This window comes from Podarcis melisellensis (assembly GCF_964234715.1).
Source record: "Podarcis melisellensis genome assembly, chromosome: 12".
Lineage (NCBI taxonomy): Eukaryota > Metazoa > Chordata > Lepidosauria > Squamata > Lacertidae > Podarcis > Podarcis melisellensis.
In genome coordinates, this window is record NC_138544.1 from 2,990,917 (window position 1) to 3,015,303 (window position 24,387).

The window sequence follows — 24,387 nt, forward strand, 5'->3', positions numbered from 1 at the left end:
AATACCCACAGGAAAATTTTGTTTTCTTGTCCCTGGATTAATTTCCCCTCATGCTCCTAAATGAACATGATTAGCTCTGGTTACGCTCCAGAATGTTCTGTCCGCCTTTCACCTACTGAAGGGCATATCTAGTTCTTTGAAATTATTTCCTTATTTGACTGAAGATAATGTTAAGTCATGCATTTGCCAATCTTAATTCTCTTGCAACCATTTTCAGAATACGTGAACCAGCTAGTGACCAAAACACCACCTGCTTCTGTTGTGCAAAATCCAGTCTACAACAATCTCTCTCTTACTATTGAGCCTAAGTCTGTGGCTGATTCAAACCATCAGAATTCCCGCAGTACGGGACTGGACAACCCTGAATATCTCAACACAAGCCTCTCTCCGTTTGCTAACACAGTTTTCAACAGCTTGCCCTACTGGGATCAGACAACCAACCACCAAATAAATCTGGACAATCCTGATTATCAGCAAGACTTCTTGCCCAAGGAGAACAAAGCCAATGGCATCTCTAAGCTTCCTGCAGCTGAGAATCCAGAATATCTCAGGGTAGCAGCACCAAAAGTTGAATACATTCAAGCCTCGGCATGACTACCAAAAGAGACCTCTTGTGGCACCAGAAATGCAGGTGACATTGCTGGCCGCTATAGAAACAGATGAGAGCAGCTGCAACATACCAACATGCGCATTTTTCCTTCTGTATGTGCGAGTTGATTTCATCCAGTTTGCTTAGGACTTCTTCTGTCTTTATCAAAGACGTGATATGGAAAGAAAAGACAGCATCCAGCAAGCAAGAAATTGTTGTTGCATTCATTTATTTTCTTTACAAACTATATTGGATTACAGCCTATATTTTGTAAACATTTGTGATATTTTTAAGAGCTTTTGTGAGATCAAGAAGACCAGATATTGAACTACTTCATGTCACATGGATCATTTGAGATGGAGAGAGGTGACACAAGATATTTCGCTGTCTCCTAAGCTTGTCTGTCATAAGATTTTAAGAAAAACTCCCTATGCATTGGTCCGGGTTTTCTTATACAAATGAGAAGAAAAAGGCACTTGGGGAAAATGTGGAGATTCTGCTTAAGATATTTCTCAGAAAATAAAACAGGTTGCAGAGAATGTGATCAGCCCTGGTCAGCTTAGCAAAAGAACATGCCTACAGCACGCACTGCCACCTGACCACTACTGCTGGGAACTCACTAGACTGTCTCTGAAATGCTCACCAAAGGTGTGGATGGCATGGGGGGGGGGGGAGGTCTTGTCTTCTGGCTCCAATATTTTCTCTAGAGTTATAAAAAATTATGAGTTTTAAAGGTTTGACTAAAAAGCTTTAAATGAGGAGGGGTGCTTTTAAAAAACAAAACACATTCCCAGTTCACTGCCTTGATGGCATTTAGACAATTAGTATAAATTTAAACAGTGAGGAAATGCAAAGGTTGCAATATGGCTGAAATAGTCTGAATATGGGCACACAATTCTCCTGCACAAGCCCTGTAGGAATTAATACTTTTGCTAAGCTCCCATTTAATAAATGAAGTGTGTGCAGGAGAAGTTCCTATTGAGTTCTAATTTACTGGTGTGAGTAGTGGAGAGAGAATTAGTTACAGCCCTACAATGATTTTTTTCTTGAATAAAACACCAATTAATACACAGCAATTATATTAGGAAAGCAGGGGTTTAGGATTAATCACCTGTACTTGATCACCAAAATTTTACTCACAAATGCACTGATAATGCAAGAATTTCAGACCAATCCAGTGATTATATGTGAAAGTACTATTAGTCTTGTGAACTTGTGGATTCATTTTCACCTTCTGCAGTGCAGCCCCAAATCAGCAGCCAAGCTGATTTTGAAATTGAAATTACCTTTTTCCTGTTACACATGGAAGGTGTTTCAACAGATAGCTTTCATTGTTCTGCTATCCCTCATCAAGCCCCAAACTCATATAATATCATGACAACAAATTTGCATTGAAAGTGAGAGGGAAATTAACAAACTATGGATAGTTTTTCTTGAGCCACTTGGCCCTTGTAGGACCCATTCAATGCAAAATAACGTACGTGTCTCATGTTGTGATGCAACACGGTCCATAAATGAGAACGCTTCATGTACAGTAGCTTAAAATTGTCTCTCTGTTATTAAAAGTAGAACAACCGTCATAATAGTAAGCAGACTCAAGCCATTTTCTTTGAACTTACATTACTGTAATGGTGTTCAAAAATATGCACTGATTCTGACCCACCTACCTTCATTCCATCATACAATTCCTCAGGCCGCGTTTCAATTAAATTTACTTTGGCTTCTGATTTGATTAGATCCACTGAGGTATCTCATGTTTTATATTTAAAAATCCACCTAAACTCACAGCCTTTAAAATCATTTATCATAGAATCATATAATTCTAGAGTTGGAAGGGACCCCAAGGGTCATCTAGTCCAACCCCCTGCGATGCAGGAATCTCAGCTAAAGCATCCAGGACAGATGGTCACCCAACCTCTCCTTAAAAACCTCCAAGGAAGGAGAATCCACAACCTCCCGAGGTAGACCATTCCACTTCTGAACTGGAACACACACACACACAGATATATAATTTAATTCCTTACTACTTCTGTTTTATCAAATTGTGGATTTATTTCCTAAAAAGATTAAATACATGAAGAAATCACATTTGTTCTGCATAGTACTTGGTTAGGCCCTGGGCCTTAAGATTACTCTTCCAGGTTACTGGACAAAGTTATTGTTCACAACAGTTCATTTGCAATGTGCCACCCTCCTTCCACTCTCATTGGGGATTTGGAGCTACAATGGCTCTTCTGTACCCCCCCCCCCTGGCTGCACCAGCGTTTTTCCTTCAGGGAACCTAGGCCAGTGCCATTGTATAAATAGCTGAGTGGCATCTGTTCCCACGTTAGTTTGGGCTTCTATGTCAGTGGCATTTAGGGGAGCCACTCCCCACTTTCTCCCACACCACTGGAGTAAGGCTCTGCTTATTGCAATAAGGATGAATTGATACAGTGCCTTTCTCCCGCTTGTGATTTACATTACAAACCTCTTATATAAAGTTGGTACAGAACTCAGTCTTGTGAGCGCATCCAAAATGAGTTGGAATACCAACAAGCCTGAGGCAAAAATCACAACATTGATCTAATTGTTGTGTGTGGAGACCAGTTCCTCTTCAAGAGGGGTTGTTTACACACAGGTACTAAAACATAAATAACATGTGCATGTTATGTGAATTATTGTCGGGGGGCGGGGAGACCATAGCTTCCTTGCCATACCTCTATACATTGCACATTAGACTGTCCTACATGCATGTTTCCAGGTGGACGGAGTATAAATAATAAAATTATTAGTAGCAGTATTTCTTTCTCAACTTCCACAGCACACATGCACCAACTGTACCAGTTGAATGAAAGCAGTTAAGTTTTGCAGGTAGTTGAGATGTCTTCCATGTGTGCACCAGAACATTATGCAGCGTAAAAAAACCACATATATGCTGGTCATGTGCAATGATTCCTACACTGGAATCTCGTATTAATTCCTGCACCAAAGGTGTTTTTAGATACACAGTACATGGTGACGGCAGCAGTGCAAGACCCTTTGCATTTCCTGACAAGCATTTCATTTTTGAGACCTAGAAGTTCCGTACAGGCAATAGCACAAAAGCTGCCACCTACCTCTTCAATGTCAGCTGTTGTTAACATTGCTCTAATTTTTCTATGATTTACATTTCTCTGTGAGAAAATATTTTAGGTGGGACAAGTGAGCATTGTCTTTTCTTTTTGCACCTCCTCGTTCTTGTTAAAATGTGTAGTAAAAATTTTTGTGAACTTTATAAAAATTTCACTGTTGGGGTAGCACTTAAAAAGTTTTATAATAATCTTAAATCACCATGAATTTGTGATTTTTTTTTCCTACTGAAAACTCATTTCATATTTTAGTTCCCCAATATTTTTCACTTCCTCTGCTTTTTGGGGTTTTGTTGTTGTTCCAGCACCTGACTTTCTAGGATATAGAATTCTTAGGACCAAAGATAATGTCTAATTTTCTTGTTTTAAATAAAATAACATTCATCACTATTTTCATAGGTTCTTACTTAATAGTGAATCCAGGTGTTCTTGGGACAAAACAAACTCTCATTAAAACGAGTATTTTTAATATCTAAGGACTGGCTGAATATATATATTTTAGCATTAAAATATGACCAGTCTGCAGATAACCAGGGGGATGTTATAGGCCTCAATGCTATATTCATTTTCCTGAGAACAGATCCCATTGAATTCAATAGAGGACTGACTTTTGAGTAGACATGCATAGGATTGCAGGCATATTCAAGTAACAAGGCCCATTTCTTTCAGCTGTTGTTGTTAGATTTACTTTTAAATATTTTGATAATGAATGGCATAGTGAAATATGACTGCTCATATACCTGTTTCTGCATTATATACCACATCTAGTTTGGATTCTACATATATGCACGCATACACTTTCACTTTTTTGTCGTTAATCTGTGTCCCACAAGTTCTATTTGGGATTTCCCATTTGAGCAATAAGAATTTCTCTATGGCACAGCATAATTTGCTAACGTGTGTAAGACTCTCTTGCAAAACTAAATGTTAGTACAAATAAAGGGTTTGATAAGCACTGTTCCGTTTCAGTTGGAATTGTACGGGAGTAAGACAGACTGAACTCTTCTGTCTTTTCAGTATCCGGGATCCAAAACTGGTGGCAAAACTCCATTAAAATGCATAGATTGTTTGTCTCCACTGATGTTAAGCGATAAATGGATTTTGATGCCTTGCCAGGGGGCGGTTTCCTTTATGCACAGAAAAGTAGAGAAAAATGTAATGAATACATGTCTTACACCTAGGTAGTTTCTATAAAAAAGAATTAAACACAGCTATTTTTTAAAAAACAAACAAACACCAATTTGATACATGGTTTGGCTAATTTTATGTTGTTTTTGCTACAAACAATGAATCTTGAAAGCTTCTAGAATCAGATTTCTACCTATCCCCAGTCCCTGGATCTAGAATTGTGCAATTATAGTATATCATCTAGTACACCAATATATCTTCCATTCAAGTCCCATTTGAAGCACATGAGAAATGCTTTGTGCATCATCACTTACAGCATCTTAGTAGTCAGGAAATACCTAATTTTCATCTCGCTGCATCCATTGAGTCTTGAATTGATTTACTGTGAACAATACAAGGTCAAAGCTGCGTATCACTTTGAGAAAAGGGAGACGTGCATACATAATAGAGCTGGGCCTGCCATTAGGCAGAGTGAGGTGGCACCTCAGGCAGCAGATGGCGAGAAAATGGAACATTTGTTAGTTATTCAGAGGACAGATCTATCAGTGCCATATGGCTTGTCATGCCTTTTGGCCTCTCATGCAGCAGAGGGTGCTCTCCTGACACCAGTGTCCAAGTAAGGGTCAGCTGCTTCTCTGGTCAGCTTCTGCACGTAGAATGGGTAGAGCAACACCTTGTCCTTCACCTCAGGAAGCAAAATTTATGGGGCCAGCCCTGGCACAGAAGCAGATTTGGGTGAGCGTCTGCATGGTGATGCTCATCTAAGCCCCATACATGTCTCTGTGAGAATAGGGGCCACATCCTCATCCAGAGTCGCTACTTACAGGGCTGGCCCAAAACATTTTGGCACCTGAGGTGAACCACAAAATGGCGCCCCACACACCAGGGAATGAGGGACGAGTGAACCTCTACTTTGGGTACAGAGGGAGGTCAAATCAACCTTACCTGATGGTTGAAGAGGAGTGCACAGCAGAGGCAGCGGGTGAGGCCTTCCTTGGAGGCTGAATCTGCAGCCCCGGTGGATCCTGCTGCCCCGAGCCAGTCACCTCACCTTGCCTCATGACAGGCCAGTCCTGTCTGCTCATGATAAAGAGGTGTATTAAAGATCCTGTGGAACTAGTCCCATATTTGTATTAGTTCAGTGAAGTTGCGATCAGCTTTATGTAGGGAATAATATAGATTATATTCAGTAGTGTATCTTTAGGTATAGGGTTCAAACCACCAATAACTATTCCACTGAAATACATGGAGGTAATGCAGGATTACTGGGGCACATGTCTACATGAGCATTGTAAAGTTACTTATGAAAGCACAGTTGTAAAAATAAAAGCCACATTTTGTATTGCTAAATTGTTTTTAGTGTTGATTTTAAAACTTTGTATATTCAGTGAAATAAGATGTACATAATTATTTTCCATAGTTTTTAATTTTTCTTGTTTTTTGAGGATGTATGGTGATATCACTCACTGTAATATAGTGTATTGTGTTGAATGGGAAAGGAATATTCTGACTGGCTTGTAAGCAGAAGCTTTTATGGAATTACTCAGTGCTTTTTCCCCTAGAAGAATAGTGCTGGTACTCACCATGAAGTTGTTACAGTATGTGCCACACTTTTTAACAGCAAAAAGAGATGCCAGAACTGCGTACCCTTGAGAACCCCCTGGGAAAAAGGACTGGAGTTGCAGATTATAAGAGCTCTTTGATTTCCCTTTTGACTCTTGAAAATGGATCTGCATGGGAGCTAACTAGAAATTTTGAAAAAAATGACTTAGGTCAAATTATAAAACATATTCCATCAAAAATGGTAATAATAAATAAATAATTAGGAGCAGAGTCTCCCCAGCCCAAAGAATGGTGAGGTGTCCAGCATTTCCCAGTTTTCCTAGCACAGAACTGCAATCCCAAGGGTTCTCTGGGAAGAGGGAATGACTGTTAAACCAATTAAATCTAGAAATGCATTCATGAAATGAATGTGCTCTCTGGGTAAGTCCCTGCTATGTAGAACTGGTCTATTTTTGAAAATTCTTTGATAGGTGAACTTTGTACAAAGATAAATAGGCACTTTATAAAGTTTTCTTTTAGACCCTCCTTTCCAAGATGGAGGCAGCATAAGCTATCATGATTGTTTTTATGTAATAGACAATGTAGTCTTAAATCATATTCCTTCTTTTCAAACATGACTGTAATGTGTTTTTGAAGCATGGCCATTTTACTTAAATAAAGCCTTGAAATAATCCTCCTACGTATTGTTTATTTTATATTTAGATGTATGAATGAAGAGCACTGTTGGAGACTGTGCCAGTAGTCATTTATGTTACTGATGCCCCCAGAGTAATCACCACCCTGTTGCTCTGCTTGTTTTTATGTATTTATTTATTTATTTATTTATTATTATTATTATTATTATTATTATTATTATTATTATTATTATTATTATTATTACTGTTATTTTAAGTCTTTGCACGGTATACATATGTGCTGACAAGGGAGCAGCCTGCACCATGAGGTGGAAGGGAGATGAACAAATGAAACTAACCTCTCCTTGTTGCCACAGCAGCAACCAAGTGGAAATGTTTTCTCCTCTGGCTTCTTTCACTCAACAACCCTTTGGCCTTCTGGACTAGATGGCCAATCCTACTCCCTGGAGTTAGTAGAGTTTTTAAAGAGCTAGTAGCCCCAGAGAATCTCTTACGTCCTGCTGAGCCTCCGGGATGAGTCTCAGTCTTTGGGATGCCAGAGCCTTCTTCAGCTGCAGTGTATCAGTCACTCCTGCTTTAGCTCTTAACAGTACTAGATCTTTTCTGTAATGAATTTTATTTTTCATTTTCACAATTTACAAATATTTTAACATGAAAAACAAAGTCTCTACAACTTCTATTTTCATTTCCTTCAACTTCCTTTCTGCGGTTACTTAATTTGTATCTTTATTACTGCATATCATTTTGTTTGCCTGGGCTGAGCTGATGGGAGGTGTAGTTCAGATGGAGACCAGGTTGCAGGATGCTGGTTTAGAATATTGTTCCAGAAAGGGGCCACTAGGGGCGCATCGGAAGATGGCTGACAATAACATCTCTCCGACCCACACGAGGTAAATTGGAGGCTGTGATGGGAGTAAATAGCCTCCCTACCCCCCCCCCAGGATTGGGGGGGGCTGCCCTTGCCTGCTGTGCCCTATACCACCCCCGAATTTATGGGGATGGGGGCACTAGGCACAATGCCCTCCTGTGGGATTTCGGCGCTCCTGGACGCCATCTCTGATCCGCGCCGCTAGCTGCAAGAACTTCAAAAGGAACAATTAGGAAGAAGCGAATGCACATATTTCAAGGAAGGAGGGGGAGTAAAGACTGCTAACTGAAGAGTTCTCTGATAAACAAGACGAGTCGGAAGAACAAGAATCAATCTTGAGAAGACAGCCAAGACTCGGTATGGCAAAGGGACTGGATGGGGGGATGGAAAAAAACCTTTCTTTCTTTCCTCTATGTGATTAACCAAGAACAGCCCCCCCCAAAGTCAGAAATGCCGCTTTAATGACTTAAGCTGTGGATTTACGACTGTGTGGAGATAAAGTTTCTAACCAAAGCATGTTTTAAGAAAAGCGTGGAAAGTTTAAGAGCTCTGGAATGATGCAGTTAAAAATACTGTCGCCATATTGGTAAGCTCTGTCGGAGGACTTGAGTCTGGGAGGAGGAAAGAGCTGTTTTTATACTGTGGGTGAGACTCCTCAGTGGGACTTAAGAACGACAGACCCTGAGGTTAATGATGGAAAGAGCGATGTTATTTATGAAAGTGATGATATATGGAAACCATCACGATATGAGGATTGGACGAACGGAAAAATCCACACAGGATATAATTGGTGTTTATCTGCTTAAGGAGATTATCAGAAGAGAGCATAAAGGAAAAAGGAAAAATGTACGAACAAGATGAGACGTGGAAACAGCAAGATAAGACTTGATAGAATTATGAACTTTATCTGGACTGATTTGGATATGAACGCAGTAGCAAGAAGATGATCGGAATCCCCCTTTGAAACTTGAAATATGGGTCCCCTCAACAAAAATTTAAAATTCGGCTTTGTAATTCGGAATTTATGTGATGTGATTTGATTTGATTGGTCGGTTAATAAAAATTATATTTAAAAAAAAATAGAATATTGTTCCAGAAATGGAAGGAAGATACAGTTCCAACCAAGGAAGAGTGGCCGATAAAACTGGTGGACTATGCTGAAATGGCAAAACTCAGTGGGAGAATCAGAAACCAAGAAGAAACAACTTTTAACAAAGAATGGGGGAAATATGCAAATTATTTGAAAAGTTATTGTAAACAATTAAATTCATTAGCAAGATTATCTTAAAACTCGTAGTTAAAATTATTGACTAAGAAAGAGTCAGTGCTTTTTTTTCCCCTAAAAATTTTTAAGGGTACTCTCATTTTCCTACTCATATTGAGGCCCCTCAATGAGGCCAAACTTAGATTCACAAAATATTTAGGGGTATGTGTACCCCTGCATCCCCCCAGAAAAAAGCACTGGAAAAAGTGATAGAGTAAATGAAAATGGTCTGTTGAGGAGAAGCAGGAAGAAAATTATAACTGAAGGAATCATTAAAGGGGGGAGGGAAGTCAAATGAGATATTTGTATTGAACGTCTTATAAAAATTAAAAACTGGAAAATAAAATATTAAAAAAGAATATTGCTTTAGCAATACTATCTTATTAGAGCTACTCTCCAGGTGAAATAAAATGGGTAACTGTATTTAATGTGTCTAGGGTTGTTGGTTGTTGTTTTTAAAAGCAGCTTGTGTGAGTGATCCAGGATTGGAACTAAGACATGTGGGAAGTGGGATTTAACCCTTTCCCCACCCCACACCAAAATCCCATCTTGAGGTTTCTATTTGCTAATAGCAACTTTTTACCTGCAACAAATAGCAGCTTTAAGGGGGCAAATGTATCGGAACAAGGGTTAAAAGTCTTTCCCACATGCCACATTCCTAATTCTGATAGTGTCTGCCCCTCTGTCCTCCTGCCTCCCCCCCCCCCCAGGCCTGTAGTTCGTCCCTTAGGTTAGTATTCTTTCACAAGGTTTTGTGCAGCTTGATTTCCAACAATGGTCAGAGTGGCTCATTAAGCTGCTAATGACATGCACCTGTGTATTTGCTATTTGCTGAACCTGTATTGTCACACAAAGGGCATGGGAACCAAGTCAGTGCTTCCTATTGCCTATTTTATCTGACTTTTACAAATGTTAAACTGCTCAAAGCTCTATCCCAAGTCCAAATACGTAGAGGTGCAAGAAAGAGAGTTTGTGCACAGAAATCTAGCTTCCTATAAACTCAAGCAATTTAGTTCAGTCTGGTCTTGAACACAAAATCTATTCCCAGTGGATGTTTCTATGATCCCTCTACCCTGAGGCTTCCAGCAAAAAATCCTGACAAGCAAGGTTAAGTTCAAAGCCTATAAAAACAAATACCCTATTAAGCCAGCAGCTTTCCAAAATAAATGTTTCTTGATGATCAAGTAGATTACAACAGATCTGTCATGTGAATTGGCAGCCTCAGAAGGCATACAGAAGACACTGTGTGACTCTGGCTGTGCTACAAGCATTTTGGTAGATCTCTGTGGTACATCTCTAGACTACAAAGACCACATATTAAGTCTTCTGAAAGTTGGTTCTCATCAGACATACATTGGTGGCTAAAGGCCTGTCTAGCAAGCACAAATTTGTTATCGATGAGAGTCAAAAGATGTAAGCAGATACTATGAAAGCTTTCTGGAATTTGAACCAAGGTGCAGAAATTAATATTAGCACAATGTTTTCAAATCAGGTGTCACAGAGATAATCATATGTAATCCATATCAAAAACAAACAAGCCCTTCTGGTTTGCTTTACTCAAAAGCCCTGCAATCCCTGGGGGGCAGGAGGAGGGTGAACTGACTTCTTGTGCACAGATGGGGGGTTGAGGGGGGGAGGCCTGCACCCAGTTGCACGCAGTGGAGGAAGGTACGCTCCACAGAAGTGCAGGGAGACTCAAGGATCCACTTGCCTTAAGATGATTCACGTCCCTGGAGCCTTGTATCCCTGCCCTTGAGATGCCCCCCTGCTTACTCTGAAGGGGAGCTAATTGCACTGGAGTCAAAGAGACACTGTTCTCTCCCCAGGATCTGGGGATATCTCCCTCTTCTAAATATTGCTTATCCCAGAGATGTTCAACCGTTTCTGTCTTACAGTAACTGCTATTTATCAGAATAAGCAACCAGTTCAATACTAAATCTTTGGTTTCATTATTATGTAGCAAAACAAGAGGCAGCATACTATAAATCCCTGAGAACTTAATATCTCATTTATCCAAAATAAAGCTTTTTTAGAAGCGCAGATTTTCAACCAGCCTGTACTTTTAGCAGAAGTACCGTTAATGTGCACACATTAACATGAGATCGGGTTTGTCTCAGTGCTGTGAAAAGCTTCCCCAGCTGATTTCTGTCCATTAGTTGTTGGCATCCGTCATTCTGTCTCAGGAATCAGTGAAGGAATGCTCCTTTGAGGGTGAAGTCAAACCATTGCTGCAGCTGTAGAGACCAATACAGGAGAGAGATGTTTTATTACAGCGGGGGCAAATGAAGGCAGTTGTGCTGCTTAAGATGAGTGTTTCTTCTCTCTGTGCTCCTCCCAGCCGTCATTCCGTCTCTGGTCACTGCTATTAATGCATGACCTGACTGACTGACTGTGTCCAGGCAAGGGTTGATGCTACCAGCCTTCGTGTCATGTTTGCAGACATCTTTGTAACGCAGAGAGTTGGTCTGCCAGTGGGCCTCGTGCCTGAGGACAGCTCCCTGTGGAGCCCATCCTTGGGGATCCTGCCATCTTCCATTCTGTGGACATGACCAAGCCAGCGGAGATGGTGGACATGCTGGCCATTAAGGCCAGATTCTTCCCCCCCCCTCCCATAAGCACCATTGCTTACAGATATACCGTATTTTTCGCTCTATAACACGCACCCGACCATAACACGCACATAGTTTTTAGACGAGGAAAATCCGTAGGCATGCCACCCGTAGGCATTCCCTCCATAACACGCACAGACATTTCCTCTTACTTTCTAGGAGGAAAAAAGTGAGTGTTATGGTGCAAAAAATACGGTAATCTGAATTGTTCTTATTAAGACTACAATCCTAACTACACTTATCTGGAAGTTTACCCTGTTGAGCATAGGAAGATGCAAACATTAGTGGGATCAGACTGCACTTCTACCATCCTGTGAATGAAGGCGTATTAAACTCAGCAAGGTACACGTCTCAGTTGATATGAACAGGATCAAACTGCATGTATGTTCCTGGCTCAACAGGTCCGTACCCTCTGGGTTTGGCATGTGCAAACCATATAATCCTGATCAAAGGCTTCTATTTTCCTGTTGTCATTACTTGGGCATATATGTTTAATGACCTTACTGCCCAGGTACATGCTCAGAAATGTCATATGGTATAGCCATTATAGGACTGTAACACTTCAAAATGTAGTTTCAGCATTTGCAATTATCTCTCATGCTTACCATATTAGGGAGAAGGCTTAGCTAGCATATTTCCCTGTGATATGCTAGCTTTCTAGATGCAGAGCATTTACTTGGGAAAAGATCAAACTTGTCATTCCCCCATCTGCACATAGGAGCCACCTCCTAGGGGTCAGGGTCCTTTCAGGCCACCAGTAATATATTTGAAACCAACCCCCCCCCCCCCGTTGATGGGCATAGCATTCAAATGGTATGTGTATGCCATGTTTTGTGATCAATTATGCAGGGCGGGGTTTACTTGACCCACCAATATCTTATTCAAGTTGGCAATCCTGCACCTGCATTCTGTACTATGGGCTGTACTATGTAATCTTTCTGAACACAGTGGTACCTCGGGTTACATACGCTTCAGGTTACAGACTCCGCTAACCCAGAAATAGTACCTCGGGTTAAGAACTTTGCTTCAGGATGAGAACAGATATTGCACAGTGGTGGCACGGTGGCAGCAGGAGGCCCCATTAGCTAAAGTGAGGCTTCAGGTTAAGAATAGTTTCAGGTTAAGAACGGACCTCCAGAATGAATTACTGGTAAGTACTTAACCTGAGGTGCCACTGTATGCATTTAGCTTTAACAGAGCAATCCTATACATACCTATTAAGAAGTCAATCACCTTGACTTCAATGAGAAGTGTACACTGGATTGCAGCCCAAGTGTTTGTGACCTTAGGCAACCTCACGATTCCTTCCAGTTCTGCAGTTTCATGAGAAGATGACTCAAAACAGCTTCCAGCACAGCGTTATTTACACATTTTCTGCTGTTTGTTTTAAAATCCTTTGTTCAAGCCTGGGAGCTCAGCTGAGGATGACTGAAGCATTTATACAAGCCAAATAACCTGCAGAGTAAGAATAAAGCATTTCAGAAAGCTGTCAGCAGGCTGTGTGTGCAAATGAAGAACCGAGAGAGAGTTTTTGCTTCAAACATAAATCTCCTTAGTCTAGTGCATTTTTTAGCTGAATGCTATTTTTAAAAAAACTATCCAAGGTAATAAAAGCGCTGTGCCAGGGAAGGGCTTACGTATAGGGCTCCAGGAAAGGGTGTCTTCCCACCAGCCAGTCATGTTTATATAATGTTATGTTTGCAGACAGTTCATGGGCGTGGGCAGAGGGTGGGGGGGCAGCTGCCCCCTTCCAAATCAAGTAAAATAATCAGAATATTTGAAATTAATATGCTTGCTGAGGTCACTTTGGATGATGTTGTGACTCATTTTGCTCATCTCTCTTGCTCAGCCAGGCACCACTTGTACCACAGAGTGGTCATTCAGCGCCTTGTGGAAAGTAAAGACCTGGTTAAGGTTGACGATGACCGGGGAGCATCTCAATAGGCTTTGCTTACTGAGCGCGCACAGAAAAACTGCATTGGAAAAAAAGGAGGGATTTCAGAAGGAAGTACTGCCTCTTATTTTGCTCCATAATAATTAAACCAAAACTTAGTATTGAACTGATTGCTTATTCTGATAAATAGTTACTGTAAGACAGAAATCATCATCATCATCTAAACAAATCTGATTTGCATCTTCATGGCAATTTGGCTAGGCAGCTGAATGTGCTTTAAAACTTCAATCTTTTAAAAATATATCTATTTGTATTTTCTTCTCTAGTAAGCAATAGGCCTTGTTACCAGAATGTTCCTTTCTGAAGTATGCTGAAATTTTCCATTTAGAAAAGCACTGGAGAGGACAAGCCTATGATAAATTGGTTTTTAAGAGAGAGAATTACTGGGTTGCTGGCATGCACCTCTGCCCACAGGGGTGCTCCTGGGGGAGCAGTTGTTGTAATTAGCAATAATCAATGAAGATGTGAAAGGTTTGTGTTTTACTTCAACTGCATGAAGAATACAGGCTCTCTCTTTGTCTGCTGCAGTTTTCCCCAGAAAACGCATGATCTATTTAGGTTTTATCTTCCGTTTTGTATCATTTTCACAAAAGTCTCACCCAGCTTCAAGCTAGCTAAAATAAAGGCCTCTCAGATCTTAAACCACTCTGGACCCCCAAACCTCTGGATGACCTAATGGAACAGCTTCATGTAAACTTGGACTTTACATGAAAGTACAGGGGACAAAACAGAACCCTGAAAGACCCCATTGCATAGATTGAAAAGACTGTTGTATTCCTTATATGTGTAACTGAGCACTTTCCTCTGCAGATATCATCTCATCAAGAGGTCTGCTCTGTACAGTACAGGAATTGGAACCCCAGTTCCGAGGAGCTTGTTCCCATTACGTATCAGACAGGCACTTTGCCTTTTGCATCTTTTCCTGTTGGCGCCCTTTCTCTTCCAACAAACCTCTTAAGTGGAGATTTTTATTCCTATTTTTATCCACACTGGGTTTAAATTGTATTTATATGTGTGTTTTCATTTTTTAAAAAAATTGTTACCATTTCTACTTTTAAATTGCTTAAAGGTATTTTACGGGAAGCAAATAATAAATTAAATAAATAGACCCACAGCCCCAGCTTCTGAATTCAGTTATCCAAGTAGGAATAGAACCACTTAAATGCACTGCCTCTGTCAAGATCTTGTATATACCAGGCCTGTTCTCAAAACTTTGGTTTAGTAAGGAGCTTACACTTCTAGCTAAAGTGCCAAAATCAGGAGAGAGCAGTTTCTCTCTCTTTCTGCTAGCGGCTAGCTTTTGCCAATTCATTGCACCTGCATGATCTAGTGGCTAGTCTGCTAAATGGCCAAACATTCCTCAGCCAGGAAGTCACAGGTTCATCTCCAGACTCAGAGTTTTGGAAAGTTATAGCATAAATTCCTGTATTGCAGGGGGTTGGACTAGATGACCCTTGGGGTCCATTCCAACTCTATTATAACTCTTCTGATTGGCAGGAAAGAGTCAAGGCAGCTGCTGTGCAAAAGGGTATAAATAACTTCTTTGTTCCACTTTCAGCCCCATTGTTTATATTGCTTTCCTGATGAGACACCTGAGCAACAATCTCCTGGCTTAGGCTTTTTGGACAGAAACTGAAGTGGTGGCAGCTACTTCCATTGAGGGTTGGTTTAGCCCTGGGTTTAACTTCTGAATTCAACAGAAAACAGTGCTGACCTAGGTCTTGGGCCAAGCTGGGCTGGGCTTCCTTAGCAGCCCCCAGTTGTCAGTCTATTCACTCTATTCAGAAGCATAAAATGTATCAAAAGCTGCCAAGAAGTCCATGAGAATCAACAGCATTGCACTCTCTCCCAGTGTAGGTAATGCATTAAGGTGACCAATGAGGTTTCAGAACCAAATCCAAATCTTTAAATCCGACTGAAAGGCGTCTTGAAACCTTCTCATCCAATATATATATATATATATATATATATATATATATATATATATATATGCTGAATTTATATAGCAACGAGTCTTGCCCAGAAGGAAATGTTGGCAACCAGATGATTATTATTGAGATTGTCAAGGTCCAAGGCATGTTTTTTCATGGACATTAGTGTCACTGCCTCTTTTAATGGAGCTGAGAGCATCCCTCTTGCTCAAGGGGGTATTTACCAAGTACTCCATGAGGAACAAGTGCACATGTGGTGGGCCTTCCTCGTCCAAGCATCTGGTCCACATTATCAGGCTGCAACAACTGGAAGTCATCCACCACTTCTGGATCTGTGAGTAATCAGGACACTTCCATAGACTCATCAGAAGCAGCAGCTGAATGGTGGTGCGGTGTGTGTGTTGCAATGGATGTGAGCAATGTGAGCCTCAACATGTTTAATAAACAACAACAATTTTATTAGTTATATGCTGCCCATTTGACTGAGTTGCCCCAGCCACTCTGGGTGGCTCACAACAAAATATAAAACACAATAAAACATCAACCATTAAAAACTTCCCTTGGGATGCCTTCTAAAAGTCAAAATAGTTGTTTATTAGAAATCTGACAGGACGGCATTCCAAGAAGGCACTCTGCCTGGTCCCCTGTAACGTCACTTCTCGCAGTGAGGACACAACCAGAAGGTCCTCGAGCTGGACCTCAGTGTCCAGACTGGACATTAGAAGCGGTGAAGCTCCTTCAGGTATGCAGGGCCAAGGCCATTTAGGGCTTTAAAGGCCGGCACCATCACTTTGAATTGTGCTTGGAAACATACTGGAATCCAATGTAGATCCTTTAGGACTGGTAGTATATGGACCTGACAGCTGCTCCCAGTCATCAGTCTAACTGCTGCATTCTGTATTAGCTGTCGTTTCTGAGTAACCTTCAAAGGTGGCCTCACATAGAGCATATTGCAGTAATCCAAGCAGCAGATTACCACTCTGATGAGACAGTCTCTGGGAAGTAGGGTCTCAGCCAATGTACCAGATGGAGCTGATAGACAGCTGCCCTGAACACAGAATTGACCTGTGCCTCCATAGACAGCTGAGTCCAAAATGACCCCCTAGGCTGCACACCTGGTCCTTTAGGGGCACAGTTACCCCAGTCAGGACCCACTGTCCCCCAGAAAAGTACTACTGTCTTGTCAGAATTCAACCTCAATCCATTAACCACCATCCATCCTGTAACAATGTGCTTCTCCGAGAGTAACTTAACATCTGCAGATGGGCAAGATTGCACAAGACCCCAAACCACCTCGAAAAGCTCTACTGGATGTCACTTAGAGGATGTGATAGTGCCAGAGAACGATTTATCATTTTAAGTCTTCCCACTCCCAGCCAAAAACCTTCTTTGCTATCACTGCTGTCATTAAGCAAGCCCAGTATGTTCTTACGAATGTTCAAACTCAGAGTGAGTTCCAGCCATCTTTCCTACCTGCTTCATTGCCCTCAGCTTGCCAGCTTTTCCAACGTTGTACAAAATGCAAAAATGATAAAATTTAAAAGCCTCATTGGATGTTGTTATTATGGTGAACTTGAAACCCAAGTTGACTGAAATAGCAAGGGCAGAAAGCTGTCTCATGAAGTTCAGCAAGCGCAACCCAGGCTTATCATTTCCTATTAGCATGCCGAGATAAGGCCAGCAGCTGCTCCTTCTCTCCCAAGTCTAGAGGAATGCCAGAAAAAAGCAATTAACTTCCCGGACATCAGCAGGCTTCTTGACAGAGTGATCATTCTTGATTATGACAGGCAATTATAGCACAAGAATTTCTCTGGACTTTACAAAGCCAAGTCAGGGTCTTGGAAAGAAAAACAGAAACCTATAAAAATATATATTATGCTCATAAGACATAGGGAAATCATAGAATTGGAAGGGACCCTGAAAACCATCTAGTCCAACCCCTGCAATTCAGTAATCTTAACTGGCTCATACATGACTGATGGCCATCATGACAATCATGGCCTCAATATGAATATGACTGGAATTGTGTTTATTGGTGGTGGAGTCCTTCTTGTCCTTCAAGACTAGGACATTTTGGAGCATCCTGAGAACTGGTGGCAGTGTAAAGATAAGAGAAAGAGGCACACATGGACTTGCAGTGTAGTCAAGTGAGTCTGGGGATTCTTGACAAAGGTGGAGATTTGAATGATAGGAATATTTATTCTGGCAGGATTGGGAAGCAATCTCTTCCCGTATGTAGAAGTCCTTTGGGCCCACGGGATGGACAAAGGGGCTGAGCCCCATGAACCAGGAGCAGCAAGGAGCAGCACTCTGGCCTGGTGTGCTGGAGCTGGTCATAGGATCTGGAGAGTCAGAATAGGGAAAGGTGGCACTCTGCAACGGGACAGGGAGAATTATTCTGATGGTTATTTTCAGCAAAAGTGTTTGGGCTCTTGGGAATCAGCTGGATGGGTTTGTCCCTCAAAGCCATTCACATTTGATATCCCGGCTTTACAGAGGAGCATGGTCTGTTTCTTTGCTGCTCTGTACATATTACCACAAATCTCCAGAACTCCCCCTTCACAAGGGAGCTCACCATGGGCAACATGAACCAATATATTTGATCATGACTATGTGCCTCTGTACATCTTGAAGTTATTTCTTAAAAAATGAAATGAAGGTTGCAGTGCCATACACTTACTTGGAATTAAATCCTGAGTAGATTGCATTGTGAATTCATTACATCATTGCTAAAAGTACTTCTATGGAAGACTTTAGCATTAATTCATTTCCATGCTTGCAGCATTTTCTGAAGCCTGCTAAAACACACTTGAAGACTCTGCTTTTCTGCTGGGACCACAAAACTACTGGAATAAAATATAAAATATTGTTATAGATTGGGGGGCCTCCTAAACCCGATAAATTAATAAATGGTAGGATTTTGATTATTTGGAGTATTGAAGGGAAGTCAGTGGAAAAATACATTCTAAGCTTCCTTTCCAAGCCAGGGCTTCACCTGGGATAAAGGTGATAATACATATGTGAATAAATCATAGCTCTTAAAGCTACTTCAATTCTCCAAAGGAGCACAAACCCTGGGTGAGGGCCTGGACCCCCCTGTAGTCTTGCTACCACTCTGCAGAGCGTGGGATGGCACCCCACTTTTGTAACCATATTGTAAAACACAACCCCAATTTGAGCAAAAATACTCCAGGGCTGCCAGTGCCTTCTGAGAGTCTGTGGAGGCTTTAGGATATATGGTTTTATTTACACATATATACAAGCCAAGCATAGGATGGAGAGGCTCATAGCATTAGCACCCCAGAAGATATTACTTCTCCATTAGTCACAGCTTTGAATTTAGCACAAAGCAAGCATGTCTCTGGGTATTCAGCTTCCAGCTCAGCTCACACCCAAAGCTCAGGCTATTCTTCTCCTACCTTGCAGCTAGGGGAGCGGGGAGGGCACAGAGCGACTTCTCTGGTTAAGCTAATTGTGGTGCTTAGTCGGCCAAAGCCAAAGGGACTGGTTTGGAAAGCTTGCCATTATAAAGTCTACCCATCCACAGGATCACAGATTTGGAAGGGGTACAGGATATAATCCAAACTGACCCCCCAAATTCATAACAAAATTCTGACATCAAAACCCCAGCAGAGGTCCCATAACCTGCAACAAGTCAGGAGCAAAACAAGGGACAATGGAGTTTATATGTTGTGCATTTCTATGTGTGGGGTTTTATGGGGAAGCGGATTGCAAACAGTGACTTCAGAAAAGCACAGGGTGATATTTACCTTAACAGTGGACATTTAAAAAAACAAAAGTAGTTATTAAAAATACATTTTGGCATTGGACATTTTCATACATAATGTGAAAAACGCCTTTTGCATCAATTCACTGCCCAAGTGAAAGCCATGAGCCTCTGGTGCAGACCAGCAGTTTCCAATTGCAGTCCCCCTGCAACTGCCCCCACCTGAAGGGCAGTCGTTCAATCCAGAAAGAACCAAGAGATTGATTATTATATCTTGAAAATAAAAGATAAAAACAGCCAGGTAACTTCTAAGAAGGATGAGAACCTGTTTGATGGCCGTGGGCCGGGGGGGGGGGATGTGCGCTTTGTGCAGGCTTCGCGTCTATGCAGCGAGCTGGCCAGGCCCCCCCCCCCGCCGGAGCCCGTGTCGCTCAGGAGTGGCGCGTTCATTCGCCGGCCAAGCCCAGCTCACAGCCCCCAAAGGGAGCGCGGAAGCTGCAAGGAAAACGTTGCAGCTCGGGGCAGGCGAGGGCCGCTTCTCCCGCCAGCTCTTCCCTGCACCTGTTCGGGGGACCGGCTGGAGAGAGGCGCGCTGCTGCTGCGCGATGGGCAGCTGAACAGCAGCTCCGGCTGGCATCTGGGTGCGGAGCAGCGGGGAGCCGCGGCGGTGCGCAGCGTGGGGCGGCCCCCCGGCGCCCCCTTTCCGAGCTCTCCCTCTCCTCGCCCCCCTCTCCCCATGACTCCGAGGGGCCGGAGGGTCCGCCGCTCCCTCCCCAAGGAGCTGCTGGTCTACTGCCTGGTCTTCGGCTTCTCCTTCCCCTTGATGGTCCTGATGCTCCTGCTCTGAGGAGGAGGAGGATGCAGCTGGAGCCCCCCAGCCCCGGCGGGAAAGGCCCGGCTCGGCAGCCTCGGGGCTGGATGACAAAGGCGGCGGCGGCGGGGAGAGAGGCAAGATGAGAGCGCGGGCTTTGGGGCTGCCCTCCTCCGGCCTTCCCCGCCCGGCCCGTTCCTGAGGGGCTGATCCCGAGGGGGCAGCTTGGGCCCTCGCCCTCCTTCCACGGGACTCTTCGGAAGCGGCGGGCGCCGAGCCCGCTTGGGGCCGGCATGGCGGGAGAGGGGCCGGCGGGGGCGGCGCCCCTGCCCTGAGCCCCCGGCTCGCCCCGGCCCCCCCCCTGCTGAGCCTCCGCCCGCCTCTCTGGCGCCTCCTCCCGCGGGGTGGCGGGCGCGTCCCCGCCATGGGCGAGGGCATGTCCAAGAGGCTGAAGGTGCAGCTGGGCGGCGAGGCGGACATGGAGGAGCGGGCCTTCGCCAACCCTTTCCCGGACTTCCAGCCCCACGGGGCCGCCGCCGCCTCCTCGGCCAGCGCCGCCCCGCCGTCGCCCAGCGGCTCCGAGGGGAAGCGCGCCCGCCCGCCCTCGCCCGGCGGAGACGGAGACCCCCCGCTCTTCGACGCCGACGGCAAGGTGAGACGGGGGGGGGGGGGCTGGGCCGAGCTCGGGCGCGCGACACCCCCGGGGGCGGGGGGGCCACGTCGTCTTCCCTGAGGGCCACGTGTAAATAAAGAGATGGGTCCAGAGTGAAAGCAAAATAATTGCCCGCCTAACCTATTATTATTATTATTATTATTATTATTATTACTACTACTACTACGTCATATTTATTTGTCCCCCGCCTTCCCTCCCCGCCCGCAACTCCTCGCCTCGCCTTCCCGCTCCCTTTTCCCCTCCCCCTCCCCGGCTCTTCTGGGCCTCGAAGCCTTTTTCCCTCACGGAAGTCGCGAAGAGTCTGCCTGAGGAAAGTGGCGGAGCTCTTGGGGTCGCTGCGCTCCGCCCTGAGGAGTTTTACGAAAGCCCGCCGAGCTTGTGGGTCTTTCGTGCCCCTTTGGCGGCTGCCTCGTGAAGAAGAAGCCGGCTTAGTACGGGCGGCTCTCCGTGAGGGAGGCGAGCTGCCTCTGCTGGGCCTCCGCCGGCCTCGGGGGGCTGAGAGGGTCTCGGTGGAAAGCAGGGGCCTCACGCAGAAAACAAGCCCAACCGTGTCTCTGAATGGAAGCTGGTTTTCTGCATTTTTCTTTTAAATGTGCTTGGGGGTGTTATTGTTTTGCTCTGCTTCGTTCTTGTTTGTATTTTGTGGTTTTTATTCCGTATTTGGGACGCAGGTGGCGCTGTGGGTTAAAGCCTCAGCGCCTAGGACTTGCCGATCGAAAGGTCGGCGGTTCAAATCCCTGCGGCGGGGTGCGCTCCCGCTGCTCGGTCCCAGCGCCTGCCAACCTAGCAGTTCGAAAGCACCCTCGGGTGCAAGTAGATAAATAGGGACCGCTTACCAGCGGGAAGGTAAACCGCGTTTCCGTGTGCGGCTCTGGCTCGCCAGAGCAGCGATGTCACACTGGCCACGTGACCCGGAAGTGTCTCTGGACAGCGCTGGCCCCTGGCCTCTTAAGTGAGATGGGCGCACAACCCCAGAGTCTGTCAAGACTGGCCCGTACGGGCAGGGGTACCTTTACCTTTACCTTTATTCCGTATTTGTATACTGTGAATAGCACTGAGATCTTTGATTTAATACATAGAAAATAATAAATTTGTATGGAGCATTCATTCTGTAGTATTTCAGGAGCTGGGTGCAAATATAACTGCTCACTCGCTGTGGGATTCCCTGCACACGTCTTCTCAAAAGCAATTCCTGCTGGGTCGACAAAGTTAGGCAGTGAGGCTCTTCCCCACAGTGCTGTGTTTTAGGTTGCGTTTCAACACATGGTGTGATGGTGATAGGTAGCATATATGCACCCAATGTGTGTTATGTGTTGGGTTTTTCTACTATGATCACCAGTGCTAAGAGACTGAGGTAGAAAATCTATTCACCACATGGCTCCTGGAACCTGGGCTGCAGGTGCTAAAACAGAATGGCTAATTGCCATGGGGGGGCCCCAATGCAGCAGCACTTTCTACTCATTTTTTCGAAACTCATGAACTAATACACAATTCATATCAGTAACACATTGTTAATATCACATTTTTAATAGCAATTCTTAATTGGACACCACAAACCTCAACCTCAGCAATAGTGGGCAACCATAAGTATTTATAAATACTGGTATATATCACGGAAACTATGATCACATAATATTGATATTACATACACACATGCAGTGATGCTGTTGCATCTGGAACACGAGACTCTTAAACCTCAGGGTTGTGGGTTTGAGCCCCACGTTGGGCAAAAGATTCCTGCATTGCAGAGGGTTGGACTAGATGACCCTCCTTCTCTACAATTTTATGCTTCTAAGAAGGGAGCATTCCTCAATAGAAAGAAAAATGTACAAGATAGCACACACTCTCATTTCACAGAAATCACTTAGAAGTTACCAGCGTGGCTTGTCCACTGTTCCTTGTCTCCAGTCTTCGGCTCCTCCTCATTTCCAGTCTTCCTCCAGCTGCCGTTCACTCTCAGGATGGCACAGGCTGCACAGAAGCTGGTGATGCTGTCACCACCAAAGGGTCCAAGCTCATTTTTGCTGCTACCACTTACTCAAAGCTTCACCTGGCCACATTTTGGTACTATGCTAAAGTTGAATTGGTTCCCCCAACTCCTGCTGAAATTCCTAAGGCTATGGATGGCATGAAAGGATTGCTGACGACCTGGCAGTCTGGCCGCTAACCATCAAGGAAGCTGTAAGGCACAGCTTGGTGGCTACTGAAGTGGTAATGTGGTTTTACATCTGCAAAATCATAGGCAAACGTGACCTGGTTGGCTGTAGTGTTTAAAAGTCTTTTTAGTCCTAATTCAGTGTCTTAATACCAAGATGAAATTGTGGTGTTCTCTACAAATATCGTTCAATTTGAGGCAAAATCAGATGATGGTGATGTGAACGGCGACAAGGGTTGCTAAATTACTTTTCAAATAAACGCTATACAAAGAAAAAAAGTTACCAGCACATTTTGCCCCATAACTTCCTTTCTAGGAAGGCTGAGATGGACTTCTTTTTTAAAAAAAGAAAGCTCAGTCTGGAGCACCTCCCCAGGGTCACTGGTGAAAGCTTTAGCAACCATGGGCAGAGCCAGGATTTTTGTTAAGGGGGAGCTTTTTTTAAGGAAATCAAAGTTGTTCAGCTTTTCTTGGGAAATCATAGGTAAAAATACCTGTCCCTTGAATAGGACATGGGGGGATGTTTCTGCTGAGGGGGAAAGCTTCAGATAATTGAGTACTTTCAATACCCCCCCCCAGCTACACCCATGCAAGCAACCCCTGGAGCCATGGGATTGTAGCCAAATAGTTATGAAAGTGATCTCAGGTGGTGTAAGTTGCTCAAAGCCAGCTAAATTTTTCTATGGTGCTATATTCTTTCCCCCAAACAATAGCTAAAAGTGCCGCATGGCGGTGCTCTAGAACAGAGGCTCCCAAACTTACCGTATTTGGCCTACCAAATAAAAAAGTACTCTGTGTCCCTCTGGAAATAAGACACCTTGAAACTTGAAATTACAACATTATTTATTAAAATTAACAATGGTAACATTTGCATTACACACAGAAAATTAAGATAAAGAAGGATATTAGAATAAAAATTAAGAATAACATTAAAAATAATCATAATGAGATCATAATGAGAAGGATGAACCTTTAACTTTATGCTTTTTGTAAGCATCATTGCATGTTTCATTGGTGAAGCGCTCCTTAGTGGGTGCAGCACACACATTTTAAAAACCTGCTGTTCTGTGCAAGTCTGGTATATATCAGAATTATTTTTTTAAAAAAAAATACTGGTCTCACGCACAGGTAACAAATACCTGCGCAGATCACTGCAGTGAACCTCTGGGTTCTTGAAGTAGTAATAGAATTGGAAGGGACAGCAACACACTGCAAATACATCCCATCAAGCACTGCCCACGTTGTGGTTGGGAAACACTTGAGAGAGAGAGGCAGTTTGTCTGAAAGTGCTTGTGTGTGCAAAAAAGTGTACAGGGCAAATTAAATTCTGTGCTGTGTATGTGCCCATTTATACACTGGTGTGTACAGGG

At 43.5% G+C, this 24,387-nt stretch overlaps 2 protein-coding genes and 1 long non-coding RNA gene across 4 annotated transcripts in view; 2 read left to right on the forward strand and 1 right to left on the reverse strand.

The window, feature by feature from the left end:
• EGFR (epidermal growth factor receptor) overlaps window positions 1-4,935 on the forward strand; it is a 146,485-nt gene extending 141,550 nt beyond the window's left edge. For both annotated transcript variants that reach the window (XM_081931013.1, XM_081931014.1), the window contains exon 28: window positions 218-4,935. In XM_081931013.1, coding sequence (XP_081787139.1) covers window positions 218-594 — 377 coding nt within the window. In that variant the 3' untranslated portion in view covers window positions 595-4,935. The remainder of the gene's footprint in view (window positions 1-217) is intronic.
• An 11,152-nt stretch (window positions 4,936-16,087) lies between these two features.
• Window positions 16,088-19,720, reverse strand: LOC309380953. The gene is made up of 2 exons (XR_014173216.1): window positions 18,332-19,720; window positions 16,088-18,024 (listed from the first exon to the last, which is right to left on the reverse strand). It is a non-coding gene; the product is annotated as an uncharacterized lncRNA (long non-coding RNA).
• Window positions 19,721-20,585: 865 nt separating this feature from the next.
• Window positions 20,586-24,387, forward strand: part of LANCL2 (LanC like glutathione S-transferase 2) — a 29,176-nt gene continuing 25,374 nt past the window's right edge. Inside the window, exon 1 of the mRNA XM_081931131.1 lies at window positions 20,586-20,841. Coding sequence (XP_081787257.1) covers window positions 20,614-20,841 — 228 coding nt within the window. The 5' untranslated portion in view covers window positions 20,586-20,613. The remainder of the gene's footprint in view (window positions 20,842-24,387) is intronic.